This window comes from Poecilia reticulata, chromosome 7 (assembly GCF_904066995.2).
Source record: "Poecilia reticulata chromosome 7, P_reticulata-male-v2, whole genome shotgun sequence".
In the NCBI taxonomy this organism is placed as follows: domain Eukaryota; kingdom Metazoa; phylum Chordata; class Actinopteri; order Cyprinodontiformes; family Poeciliidae; genus Poecilia; species Poecilia reticulata.
Genome location: NC_088836.1, coordinates 32,431,026 through 32,444,813, shown reverse-complemented (window position 1 = coordinate 32,444,813; position 13,788 = coordinate 32,431,026). Strand labels below are relative to the sequence as shown.

Sequence of the window (13,788 nt, the reverse complement as noted above, 5' to 3'; positions counted from 1 at the left end):
CAGTACCGTAAAACAGTGGCCTTTCTGTAGATTTGACTGCGGTAGTCAGATATGCTTAATAACGGTCATATTGGCCGTGAAATGTATTGAACCGATAATTGTCTGATAGACTCGCTTATCACACACACATCAACACCAAGTTTAACAATAATGACCAAAAATAAAACACGGGAAATATTAAGGTCAGCTAAATTCTAGTGGCGGGAGCTGAAGGACCCCTGAACGCCACGGACCGACGCTGAACGTCGCGGTTGCCTAGAGACGGACACTGCGCAGCCGCAGTGAGCTGCTGTCAACCCGCGTCCTGTTAAAACGTCCTCGACCCGATTCCATGTCCTCAGAACCCAAAAGGCTTTCAAAAACACAGACCTGAGTGAAAAGACGCGCATTGTAAGCTGAACAGTTCCAGTTAGGATGGACACTGTGAACACAGATGGACAAAAACGTGTCCATCGCGGCTCAGTGCTGCTGAATGATGGACAGAATGGATCAGGACAGGAACCGCAGACCCGTCAGAACCTGAAGAACCAGAAATCAGAGACTCTTCATCCTCAATCATCTCCTGAGGCTCATATGGTGCAGAACATTTTATTATTGATTCGGTTTCTTGTTGTGATTTTAGTTGATTATTGTGGTTTGATTATTTGCTTAGGATGTTGAGTTTGGATGATATTTAAATAATAGCATTAGCCAAAATAAGTGGCCATTTAAAGAACAAATCATACCAACAGATTAGCAGTAAATACATAAATATTTCCTACATTACTTTGTGTGTTTTATTCAGAAATGTTGATATATTTTATGAATTTCAGTGGTCATTTAATGTATTATTTCACTAATATTTTATTAATGTGGTTCTCCAGTTTGGATAATCTGACTTCCTATCGATGAATAAAAAACAAGCTAAGCTGAACCTGCAGCCCAGGGCCGGTTCTAGACGGGGGCCAAGCGGGGGTCTCAAGAAATTATACTAAATAAATTCTATTAAATATTTGGTGGTGGATATTTTTAAACCTTCATAATTGTATTTAGCCATGAATTAAAAATCTAGTGCTGCACTTTTAGCTGCTGTGTGGAGACGGGATCAGACTTTCCATCTGCTGGATCAGGATCTGAATCTCTGGAGACACAACGTGGCTCTTTGGTTCACAATATGAAATATTGATCTGTTTTTAATTGTTTTATGAGTGTTTTAAACACTACTACTGCACTGACCCCCAGGGAACCAGCCTCCAAAGAAAACAGTAAAGATCATATGTATATTTTTAACCAGCTATAAGAGGCCAGACTTGCATCATCAGCACTTTATTCAGATGATAATTTCCAATGCCAAATATTATGCTATACTTAATTAATTTAGAGTTATTTTTATGTTTATGAATGAAATCGTGTACAGAATCGGCTTTATTTATTTGTAGAGTATTTTGTAGTTCAGTATGTGAAAAATATTAGGATGAATAATGGGTTAGTCTGATCCTGGTAATTAGCCTGTAGCTCCTCTTGTTCTCTGTTTTGAAGTTTGATTAGTGACTGTTGTGTTGTGATTAATTTCCAAACTTCTGGAGTCACTGAATAAGGTCAAACTACAGAATGGTACCTGTCAGGGTCAGGCTGTCTGAACAGGAAGGTGTTTTATACTGAAACTACCACAGACTCACTTCATGAACTGTGAACTGAAATAGTAAAACTCTGACTCATAATTTCTACTTTTCCATAGCTGGACAAACATTCTTGTTTTAAGGAAAAAGGCCAACAGCTGCATAATAAAGTTCAGATTAACGACTCATTTTCTCTAGTCATCAACCTGAACTTCTACCTTGATAATAAACTGGTTTATTAATCCTCTGAATTTAGTAAAATGTTCCTGAAATGTCTGGAGATGGATAGTTTAGATCAGGTTTTATTGTAACTCCCGGGGCAGCAGACCCAGTAGGACTGTGCTGCTCTCGCCTCAGTCTTTGTCTCATTAATGTTGGCAGACATGATGTAATCTGATTCTGTTTCAAACTGAGTTTATACTCCTCTGGAACAAATTACTGATTTTACTCTTTATTAGTAAATGTTTGAGTAAAATGAACATTGTTCTTTTATTCTATGAATAACTGACAACATGTCTCTTCATTTTGTTTGTGAATGTAAATAAGCAGTTAGATTTAGAAAACGGCACCAACGAATATCTTCTCCTGGGTCTTTAGGGGGCTGAGCCCCCTGAAGGTCAGACCCCAGAACCGCCCCTGCTGAAAACCCACCTGCACAGGTCCAAACAGCATGTTCCGGTCCCGCCCAGACATACAGCTGCAAAATGAAGCTATCTGACCTTTGACCTTAGTAGCTGGAAGGAATTTGCAAAATTCTGTGAACAATCTGGACCAGATGGTTCTGATCCGGAAGTTGAGAGTAACATTAAAGGGACAGTATCATGTAAAATTGACGTGTCTGAGCTTTCCGTCATGTTTTATTCCCTCTTCAAATCAGACCTGGGATGTTTTCATGTGTGAGAAATCCACTAATCTCCATGGCAACCATTCAGCTGCAAAACGCCTGGCTGGACTTGTAGCCCCGCCTCCGAGACGCAGCTCCGCCTCCCCTCCTTCAGACTAGCCAGCAGCAATTAGCAGACATCTGCCGAGCTCACTGTAGAGCCTGCTGCTCAGAGGAACACTGGTTTTAAAGGGTTAACAGAGGAGCCATGTTGGGATGACTTCCTGGAGGCGCAGCTTCAGAAAGAGCAGTTCTTAAAGGGACAGTTCCCCAATTTCAAGGCGTTAAATTATAATGTCAAAATTGTTTTAAGTAACGTTTGATATAGGATTTTATAACAAGTGAAGGTAACAGTTACTGGACTGTGATATAAAATGATGCTATGTGCCTGGAAAACACGATACTGGCCCTTTAAAATAACATGTGGAACAGCAGTAACCGGGTCAGAACCAGAGGAAGGAGAACCAACAGAACTTCTGTGAGAACCAGCTGCTTTTCCATCTCCAATACAAACAGAACCATCAGTCATGGACCTTGGGACGGGTTCAGAACCTCAGCTGAACAAACAGGACTCGACCTCCAGACCCGGTTCTGGGCTGGATTCTGCTGGGTTCTATGTGTCTGGTTCTGACTGTCTGCGTCAGACTGTGGTTCTGTTTGGAAAGCCGGTGGATCTGGACCTGCTCCCTCTGCTGGGTTTGGGTTGGAACAGAACCACCACCTCTGAGTTGGACCTCCTGCTGGGATTGTGGGGCTTTTATTTTGTTCACAGGAAGTGCTGCATGAAGACTTCCTGTTGTGTTTGACTGAAGTGACTCATGTCCTGTCAGAAGACACGCCCACTCTGCTGTCTTTGTGAGGACCTCAACACAGATTTAGTGTCTGGACCAGACCCAGGACTCCTGATGGGAATGCTGCCTCTCTGGAACCGGGTTCTGGTTCTCTGAGCCCTGCTGGACCGGGCCAGGTTCTGTGGTTCTGATCAAAAGAAAGAAACCTAGAATAAATATGCTGAATGTAGATATGATCATATGAGAACTTCTGGTCTGTAGCCGCTTCCTCTGTGTGGTTCTGGTTTCAGAGCCGCCTGAACACACACACACACACACACACACACACACACACACACACACACACACACACACACACACACACACACACACACAGGATGAGTGGTCTTAATGTAAATGAGCATCAGCCCCAGTTCCTCGTCCTGCCGGCTGTTTGACTTTCAGAACCGGTCTAACAGAACCTCTGACCCAGAAAATTCTGATCCAACAGGAAACTGATTAGCAGAACGTCTCCTGAGCCATTTCCTGCCTGCAGGGCCACCATGAGGAGCTCCAGGGGTCTCTTCTTCCTGGTAAACCATCTTCAGTTGACCAACAGGTCCAAGGACACCCTGAGCCGTCAGGACAGGTGGGACAGGCGGGACAGGTGGGACAGGCGGTCCGGTTTCTGGACTGGGAGGAAACCAGAGAACCCACACATGCATCAGAAGAACCTCCAAGAAGACCCCAGGCTGGGATTAGAACCCAGAACTTTCTTACTGCAAGGCATCACCAGTTCTACCAGCTGAGCCACTCTGCCACCTGCTGCTTCAACCTGGTACTGCAGCAAAATAACGGAAGTAGTAATAAGTTTTACATTTTGAATTGATGAGTATTTATTTTTTGTTATGTGTATTAATGTAACTACAAACACTCCCAACAACGTTTTAATAATGGTAATTATATTTTCCATTGTTTTTGTAATTATTTTTTGTTTACTTTTATTTTGTTAGATTACAAATGTTTGATCTTATTTATGGTTTTGATGTTTTGGTTTTCATTAGTGCAACAACGAACGTATAGTCTGCAAATAAAGTTTCAATAGTAATAATAAGCAAGTCAGGGAAGTAAATTTGACAATAAATATTAGTTTTCAGAACATATCTTGAAATGAGGAGTTTTTGTGCATAAAGGGGTTTTGGGGGAAACAAATATGGCCCGAGCTCAGCGTCACAGCTAGGACTTTTATCGAAACTTAGCAATGTTTCGACAGATCATGGCGATTTCTATTATTTGATTTGGAGGCATATTTGAGCGATCAGAAATATTTAATAAAGTAGTTCAGCCGCGCCATAGGTGATGGAGGCGGGAGGAGAAAGAAAAGATCCTCCGTACAAACTTCTGAAGGAAGCGGAGGAAGATTTTCCGAGAGGTCCCTGAAAGCCTCCGCTTGACGTCACCAGGCTAAGATCTCGCGGAATTACGCCGCCCCTGGTTGTTTGTCTTGGCTGCTGTGGGCTGAGATCTCGCGGTGTTTCGCTGCTGACGGAGGACGGCGGAGATGTTTGGAGTTTTTTAATATAAATTTATTTATTTAAATAAAAATGGCCGCCGCGGAGCGCGGAGCGGACAGACTGTAAGTGTTTTCCTCTTCCATCCTCTCTTCCCGAGGCTTCCCGTTCAGTTTAGCGCCGCTGTTTCCTCCGCACAGCTTTATGACGCAAAGTGCGCAGATTTTCACCCCGGGCCGTCTCCGCGGAGCGGGGTTAGCGGCAATAACGTCACACAGTGATCCCGGAGCGAGGCTCCTCGGAGCCCCATTGCCGGAGCTCCGAAGGCCCGCGGCGGGCTCCGCGCTGCCCGGGTAGGAGCCGCGCAGGCCGGGCCGAGCGGCGGCGGCGAGCCGGGAGGAGCGCGGCGGCTGCGGGGCTGCCGCTCCGTTACAGCTAACGGGCTAGCTGCTGGCGGACACGCGCACATGCACGCGCTCCACAATAACCCGGGTTAACTACCCCACGCCCCCGGTTCCTCAGCGCTAGCAGGCAGATAGCTGCTGCCGCTACCGGAGTGCCGCTGAGCAGCAGCGTGCGCGGGCACGAGCGCGCGCGCGCCCGTCTGTGGTTTCAATGTGTGAGCTGCTCACTTCCTGTTTCAACCTACAGCGGTAAACAACAAGCAGAGTTCAGATCAGACAGAACCGGGTCAGAACCGAACCTGGACTGTTCCGTCCAACCACAAACATCCCGGTTCTGAAGTGGCCCGGTCCAGTTCATTCTGCTGGCTAGAGCTTTCTAAGAACAACAGAACCGAGTCAGAACCATGACCAGCGCCTGAAGCAGAACGTTCCAGCAAGGTGACCCACCAGAACCAGAACCAGAACCACCTCAGCTCACGGCCTCAGCTGAGGTCAGAGGTCAGGAACCGTGTGGAGACATGTTCTGTGGGGCGATGCGGCTGAGGCGGACCGGATGTTGGTCCGGTTCCTTCTGGAGGAAAACAACCAGAACATCAAACACGGCAGAGGTAGTGTGATGCTGCGGGCTGCTTCTGGACCTGCATGACGTCCAAAGCAAAGCGGGTCAAAGTTCTGAGACTCAGCCATGGGAATCTGGGTCAGGGTGTGATTACTTTCCACACAGAACCAGGTTTGGACCGTCAATAACTGATTCAGAAACAACTTTTATTCACATTATTATTATTCTGGTCTGTTTAAAACCGTCAAACTCCCTTTAAAACAATTAATCGCCTTTAGAACCTGGTTCTAGAGCTGGTTCTGGTTCTGATCAGTTGACCTCTGAAAGATAAAACCTTCCTCAAAATAAGAGGCGGCTTCCAGCCGCATGCCTCTGGTGACAGAGTGTTTCATTTATCGTTTTGTTTTCCTTCATTATTTGCATAGTTGGAGCAGAACCAGACCGGTCCGGCTCTCCTCCCGGTCCGACCGATCCGTAGAACTTTAACACGAAGCAGTAAAACTGATGGACTCGTCTGTCTCAGAAGCTGATGATGGATGCGTTTATAAACGGGAAGACTCAACCAGCCGATCACTGATCAGATGATCCTTCCTGTCAGGATTAAAAACAATATTTCTATTTATGTCAGAATAATGAGAGAAATCAGTTTTTCTTAATATTCAGAGGTTTCTGTCCAATCACTTCAGTTTGTCTTTATATCACAGATTTAAACCAAATGTTGCCTGAGGCCACTTAAATAAAACCATCCCTTCTACATACAATAGTAGGACATCAAATTCAACTCACTATTCAAATTGGTTATAAGGTTTTCTATCTAAACCCAGCAGAAAAGAGAAACTAACACTGAAAACACTGTCAGGTATTACGAGTAGCACTGCTGGTCTGCAGTCTTGTAGCGAATCGGACAGAACTCCCATGTAAAACTGTGAGCAAACACTTTCAGTTAGCACTAGCTGGTAAAACCACCAATGATACACATGAAGACTTGACTCCAGTTGCTGTTGGACAGTTTGCTGTCATTGAGAGATGCAGCATTAACAGAGGGTCATATGTTTCCCAGGGAGGAGGAACAAGAAGGTGAAGAGGGAGACCCCCAACCCTCAACCAGACAGAGAGACAGGTCACGCAGTAAGACAAAGAAGCCACGCAGGGAGCGCCGTCATGGTGACCAGGGGGCCGAGTCCGCGGCCTCAACCACCCCTTCAGCAGTTGGTGAACAGCCACAGGTGGGGGTGGAGCCACAGAGCCAGGTACAGAACCCATGGAGAGCTGGAGAGGTAACAGCCAGGACGATGTGCAGAAATGTTTACTTCTCCTCCCACCCTTTAGGTGGTGGAGCCAGTGGCGGGACCCTCAGACCAAGGGTCCGAGTCGGCAGGCTCTCCCAGGCAGCGCCGCTCCGTCATTCGAGACCGAGGGCCGATGTACGATGACCCGTCGCTGCCTGAAGGCTGGACCCGCAAACTGAAACAGAGAAAGTCTGGACGATCCGCGGGGAAGTTTGACGTCTACCTGATCAAGTAAGTCGTGATCAACATGATAATGGTTCCCTTTGGTGCTTAAGAACATGATCTCAAATGAATGCCATTAACATTTAGCTGTTTTTGTTCTGTGTAGCTCGGAGGGAAAGGCATTTCGGTCAAAGGTGGAACTCATTGCCTACTTTGAGAAGATTGGTGACAAACAGACCGATCCCAATGATTTTGATTTTACTGTCACGGGGCGCGGAAGCCCATCCCGTCGTGAAAAGCGCCCTCCCAAAAAGCCAAAAGTGGTGAAACCATCAGGACGAGGCCGAGGGCGGCCCAAAGGTACAGAGGCCGGGATAGCAGAAGTTGCCGATGAGTCATTAAATCAAGGACAGGATTTCAGTGTTCATCTCTTGTATTTGTGTAGGCAGTGGAAAAATGCGTCAGGCCACTGAGGGTGTGGCCATGAAGCGAGTGGTTGAGAAAACTCCAGGAAAACTGCTGGTTAAAATGCCTTTTGGCAAGGCCGAGTCCTCCTCTGGAACCACATCAAAGGTATGACGGTTGTTCAGTCCCTCACCTGGACAGTTTTACATTTAAATAAAGCTTCAGCTTTAAAGGTTGAGCTGTAAGTTCACTCTGTGCAACTGTGTCTGTGACCGTAACAATATCGAAACTCATGCTTCTGCTGATCTGGTTTTTCCTCTGCAGGTGGTGTCTCCTACCGCAGTGCCCAAGTCCCGGCCAGGCAGAAAGAGAAAATCAGAACAGGAACTTCCACCTCCACCCAAAGCCGCTCCCAAAAAACGAGGACGGAAACCAGGATCAACCTCTGCACCACCATCAGTCACTACTGCATCCACGTCTTCAACCACAGCCTCTGGTAGCTCAACAGCTGGAAGCTACACTGCAGCTGCCATTATGGTGGCTGAAGCCAAACGGAGAGCAGCTAAGGAGTCTTCCACTAAACCTGTTGTCCAGGAAACAGCTCTGCCAATCAAAAAGCGCAAAACAAGAGAAACTGTGGAAGAGATGGAGAGTGTTCAGGCTCCACTGGTTACACCTGCTGAGACTGGAAGCACCGGTGCAGCACAGGAAAAGGGAGGAAAGGCGGAGGGAGGTCCAAGCTCTGACCCAAAGCCTACATCCACTGTAGGAAGCCAATCAGAGAAGCAACCCTCTGCTTCAGATGAGAGCCAATCCCATCGACACAAGTCACATAAGTGCCAGAAGCACAAGGAAAAAAGAGAATCTGGAGATGAAGGAAGCAAAGGCAAGGATGTTGGTGAAGATGAAGGAGGGGGTGGAAGGAGTAGCAGCAGTAGTAGCATCATCCCTTCAAAAAGCCACAAAAGGAAGGAAAGACAACCTCATAAACACCATCACCACCACCACCACCACCACCATCATCATCACCACCAACAGTCCTCTGGCTCACCTTCACATCACCCGGCTCCTCCTCTAACAGTTTCTGAATCACCTCCTAGCCAACCCAGGCCTGAAGCTGATCCCCAGACTGTGCCTCATCAAACCCCTGAAAAAAAGGCTCCTCCCAAACCACACCAAAAGTCTGTGCCTCAGCCCCCTCCTGAATCTCTGCAACCTGTTTCTCCACCACACCACCAGCCCCGTTCCTGTCCTCAGACCTCGTTACCCAGTCCATCACAAGCCCATATTCTGCAAGTTTCCCAGTCATCCCCCACCAGACATTTACTGCCTGAGCCACGGTCCCAACAACCCCAAATCCAAACCCTCAGTCAGCCATTGTCTACCAACCAGTCAGCCCAGTCACTCTCCACAGCCCAGCACCAAAGCCACCATCAGACTGTACATGCTCCACCTAAGTCCCCACCTATTCTGTATGCTCAGCCATCTCAAACTAGGCATTCACAATCACAGGTCCAGTCCTCCACAGCACTCCAGCCTCAGATCCAGCCTAGACATTTGCCTCATATCCAATCCCAGATTAAACAACCCCACCCTCAGACCTCAGTACAGCCCCAACTCCAATCCCAGCCAAGAATTCAAACACAATCTCAGTCACAATCCCAAACCAAGACACCACCCAAAATTCAGTCTCGACCCCAAGACAGATTACCTACCCAGATTCAAAGTCAACCCCAGACTAGAACACCAACACAAGTCCAGGGTCAACCCCAGACTAGAACACCAACCCAAGTCCAGAGTCAACCCCAGACTAGAACACCAACCCAAGTCCAGGGTCAACCCCAGACTAGAACACCAACCCAAGTCCAGAGTCAACCCCAGACTAGAACACCAACCCAAGTCCAGAGTCAACCCCAGACTAGAACACCAACCCAAGTCCAGAGTCAACCCCAGACTAGAACACCAACCCAAGTCCAGAGTCAACCCCAGACTAGAACACCAACACAAGTCCAGAGTCAACCCCAGACTAGAACACCAACCCAAGTCCAGGGTCAACCCCAGACCAAGACACCATCACAAGTCCAGGGTCAACCCCAGACCAAGACACCATCACAAGTCCAGGGTCAACCCCAGACTAGAACACCAACCCAAGTCCAGAGTCAGCCCCAGACTAGAACACCAACCCAAGTCCAGTGTCAACCCCAGACCAAGACACCATCACAAGTCCAGGGTCAACCCCAGACTAGAACACCAACCCAAGTCCAGAGTCAACCCCAGACCAGAACACCAACCCAAGTCCAGAGTCAACCCCAGACCAAGACACCATCACAAGTCCAGGGTCAACCCCAGACTAGAACACCAACCCAAGTCCAGAGTCAACCCCAGACCAGAACACCAACCCAAGTCCAGAGTCAACCCCAGACTAGAACACCAACCCAAGTCCAGAGTCAACCCCAGACTAGAACACCATCACAAGTCCAGAGTCAACCCCAGACCAGAACACCAACCCAAGTCCAGAGTCAACCCCAGACCAGAACACCAACCCAAGTCCAGAGTCAACCCCAGACAAGGGTTCCAGCTCAACCTCATCCTCACTTGCAATCTCCCCTTCATGTGCTGCCTCAAACACGTATGAGACAGACCTTGCAACACCATGTCCCAAATCCGCATAGAGCCCCACCCAGTCAATCTCCCACCCAGCCTGGGTCACCCATTCCCCAATCCCAAACACATCCACACTTTCAAAGCTTTCAAACCCAGTTGCATCCCCAGTCCCTCTCTCAACACACAAGGCTACATGCGCAGAACCTTGTTTCTCACAGACCGTTACCATCCAGCCACGCCCATCCCAATCTCATCCCTGCTCAGCAGAACCAGGGTGAACAGCCACAGGACCTGAGCACCACACGGCCTCCCCTAGAGAGCCAGTTCCCAAGAAGAGATGCCAGCATGGAGGGCATCAGGATGGAGGGAAGAGGAGAGCTGCTCTCAGCATCAGATACCAGAGAAGTTTTAGGAGGTGAAAGAGGGTCAAACAGCACATCAAGACCTTCCGGCTCTGTGCCACCTGGACCTCCTGGAGTAGCAGGGTCCAGTCTCGTGCCTGGAGCAGACGGTAGGGCTCGACTGAGGGTGGAGCCAGAGGCAGCAGGTGACAGCAAGGAGCTCAGAGACATTGTCCCACAGTCCACTGTTCCCCGTCCCAGCTGTGAGGAAACCGTAGAGTCACGAACTGCTGTCAGTGAAAGAGTCAGCTGATTGGTTGGTCAGGTGAAAGGCAAGCTGATTGGTGACCTTACAGACTGAGTCAACCCCAGACGGAGGAGTATGGCCGCGCTGTTGATGGAGGTGTATGGACCTCACTCTGTTTTCAAACAGAAGCTGGAAGAACCGTCACAGCTTCTACTGTTGGATTCTGTCGGGAGACTTTGTGAAGTTGTAGAAGGTACAGCCAGTTTGGCGCTGAAGGACAGACAGGTCGAGAGGGGAACGAATAGTCTTTTTCTAGAACAAAACAAATGACAAGGAAAAACAAGAAAAAGTGCGTGTGTATATAATCTAAAGGCAGCTGTTGCATCCTGTTAGGTGGGGAGTAGTTCGGAACTAAAAACCGTCGCTTAACAACACATTACTCTGATAAAATGTTGCTTCCGGAATATAACCTGTTTTTTATTTAGTAGTTGATTGTTTTGTCTTTGTTATACAGCTTTAAGAAGTAATATTACCAACAGCCCTGACTCTAACATGGCCCACGTTGACTGACAGTCCTTTCCTCAAACCAGTCCTTGACTGAAGGTCTACGAGGCAATGCGGCGCGGCGGTTTGCACCTTAAATTGGTTTCTTAAAAATTCCTCATCTTTATTTTTCAAAGTTTTCCATGAAACCCTAAAAAGCAGAGGCTTTCTTTTAGTGTTCTCAGTTCTTGTGCTTACTCTCGTCTCTCGCCATTTTGCCTGAGATCAAAGCGTTAAAGTTGTCAGTCCTCTTCCAGATTTCCTCAGACGCGTCTTGAATCTGGAACCAGCTGGAACCCCGACTCTGACGGCCTGATTCAAAAGGACTTTAGTCATGGTTCATGCTCCAGTCATGGAGTTCATGGTTCCTCTCAGCTGATTCAGGATCTGATGAATCCGGCCGATAAGAAAAGCTGCTCATTGGTGTTTCAACATTTCCAGTTCAGCCAGTTCTTCCAGGATTTTTCCTAAACTGGTCTTCATGAACTTGTATGTTTCTCTCAAATTTTGTTCCTGCTGTAAGCACTTTTGATATCAAACCAAACCCATGCCTACAGTAGCTTTATTTGAGTTCTTTTGATAATGAATGTGTGGGAAAGGACCCATTCTAAATGTGTCTTTACGTCAGATGTCTGGAACAGTTTGCACATCTCAACTTTATACAATCAACCCCCTGCATGTCGCTCAGAGACCCTGCAGGCCTTCAACCGGGGCCCGCGTTCGCAGAGGCCAACCTGGCTCAGGTTCACGGTCCAGGTCTAACCAGGAAAGGTGGTTCCGACGGATCCGGGTGTGCAGAGAGGACAGAACTGTGGGCTTTTCCCTTCAGATCTGAGAGTCACAGTTAGGAGGTGTCAGGATGCTTTCTGAGCTGCAGTCATGATGTCTTGAAATGGTTTGATCAGTTCTTGTTGAAGACGACCCAGGCACCCGTTACACTGAGATTCCTTGCCGCCTTTACCGCTGAATCCACATGGTGTTTCAGGGGTTCTTAACAAAACCGTAGATGGTTTCAGTAGGAAATGTTTGGCTCTGTGGTCGTTTAGTGTCTGACCAACAGCCCAATCTCACCACTAAGGACACCCAGCGACACCTTCAGTTCAATCATCTCAACTGCTGTGACTCCAACTGCACCCAGTTCACCAGGAACTTCCAACACCTCCAGACTAAAAGCAGACATCGTGAGATGCCACTCTCTGTTTCCATCAATGTTTTTTCATGCCCATTTTGAAGTGTCGCATTAGAAAAGGTTGATGGAAATGGTAAAATTCTAAATAACTTCCTCAATTTCACAAACAACTTTTTACGTGAGGTGATTTATGGCTCTTCTGAAAAAGAGTTGATGCGAGAGATGGAAGCAGCAAACTTTCCCATCCACAGTTTGGTCTGTTTTACCAGAGGTACGAAACCTGGAGAAAAAAGTTCAGACCTACAGCACAACGTGGAGGACTATTTTCCTGAGATGTGCGGTCCATGCTAGTTTATAACCTCTGCTTCTTGTTCATTCGCGCCATGCGTAGTGTCAACATTTGATGAAATAGCACCTTGTGTAACCCAGGGGTGCTCAAGTCCCATCCTCCAGAGGTACCGTCCTGCGACTTTTGGATACATCCCGACTCCAACAGACCGGGATCAGCTCTGAACAGGCCTGGCAACCAGCCAGTCATTGGATTCAGGTGTGCTGGAGCAGGGAAGCCTCTGAAAGCTGCATGACGGCCCTGGAGGACGTTGAGAAGGAGGTAGACATCTTTGCGAACAAGATGACACAAATTTCGTCAGGTGTCTACATCAGCGAGAGCTGATTTTGGCTCTGGGATGAAGTGTGTGGGTCTTCAGAGTGTCTCTGAGGGGTTATGCTGCAGAATCATCACGCAGGAACCAACACGTCTTCAGGAAGTAAACAGATTAACTGTGACCTGCTGGAGACTCCTGCTGGGTTCTGTGACTCTCTGACCTGAACCTCCCAGTCCGTCTTGGTTCTGGATCCAGTAACCCGGCCCGCTGCGAGCCCCTTTAGCGTAGCCCGGCCTCTGCGTCCGCGCCGCCAGCTGCTCAGAGCAGCGAACCCATCGGCTGCACGCCACCGCAGAATCGTTCCTCTCTGATTGGACCCACTCCACAGGACTCGACCCAGCACAATCTACAGTAACCAGCCACCATATTGCATGTTCCAGAGTTTAGTGCCTATATTAATAATAATAATATTGTGTGTCTTGCCAGAAGCCACCATGTCAGCCGAGCCATGTTGTGTTTCTAGACCTTAGTAGTAATGTGTGTGGTGACTTCATAGTTGCTAATATTGAGGATGAACATTCTGCTTTTACTCTGGTTGGAATTCAGTGAAACTCCAGAAAACACCGTCGCTGTAGAAGAACTAGTTTTTACCTGTTTTCTTATTTTTGTTTCTAACTAAAACCATTTGTTGTCCCTGACATGTCTGTGGTCTCCGTGTTTGACTCGTCCGATCCAGAA

The 13,788-nt window shown here is 47.7% G+C and overlaps 1 protein-coding gene and 1 long non-coding RNA gene across 4 annotated transcripts; both read left to right on the top strand.

The window, feature by feature from the left end:
* Window positions 1-10: 10 nt before the first annotated feature.
* On the top strand, window positions 11-993 carry LOC108165941 (uncharacterized). Its single transcript, XR_001776261.2, has 2 exons — window positions 11-576; window positions 864-993. It is a non-coding gene; the product is annotated as an uncharacterized LOC108165941 (long non-coding RNA).
* Window positions 994-4,761: 3,768 nt separating this feature from the next.
* Window positions 4,762-13,748, top strand: mecp2 (methyl CpG binding protein 2). Of its 3 annotated transcripts, none has more exons than XM_081609447.1 (6): window positions 4,762-4,887; window positions 6,786-6,975; window positions 7,055-7,245; window positions 7,343-7,536; window positions 7,622-7,749; window positions 7,906-13,748. In XM_081609447.1, the coding sequence occupies exons 1-6, from the start codon at window positions 4,856-4,858 to the stop codon at window positions 10,837-10,839; spliced, it is 3,669 nt and encodes a 1,222-aa protein (XP_081465573.1). In that variant the 5' UTR covers window positions 4,762-4,855; the 3' UTR covers window positions 10,840-13,748. The 3 variants fall into 3 exon arrangements, with proteins under 3 accessions (XP_081465573.1, XP_081465574.1, XP_081465575.1); XM_081609448.1 differs by lacking the exon at window positions 4,762-4,887 and adding an exon at window positions 5,047-5,774; XM_081609449.1 differs by lacking the exon at window positions 4,762-4,887 and adding an exon at window positions 5,798-5,896.
* The last annotated feature ends 40 nt before the right edge of the window (window positions 13,749-13,788 follow it).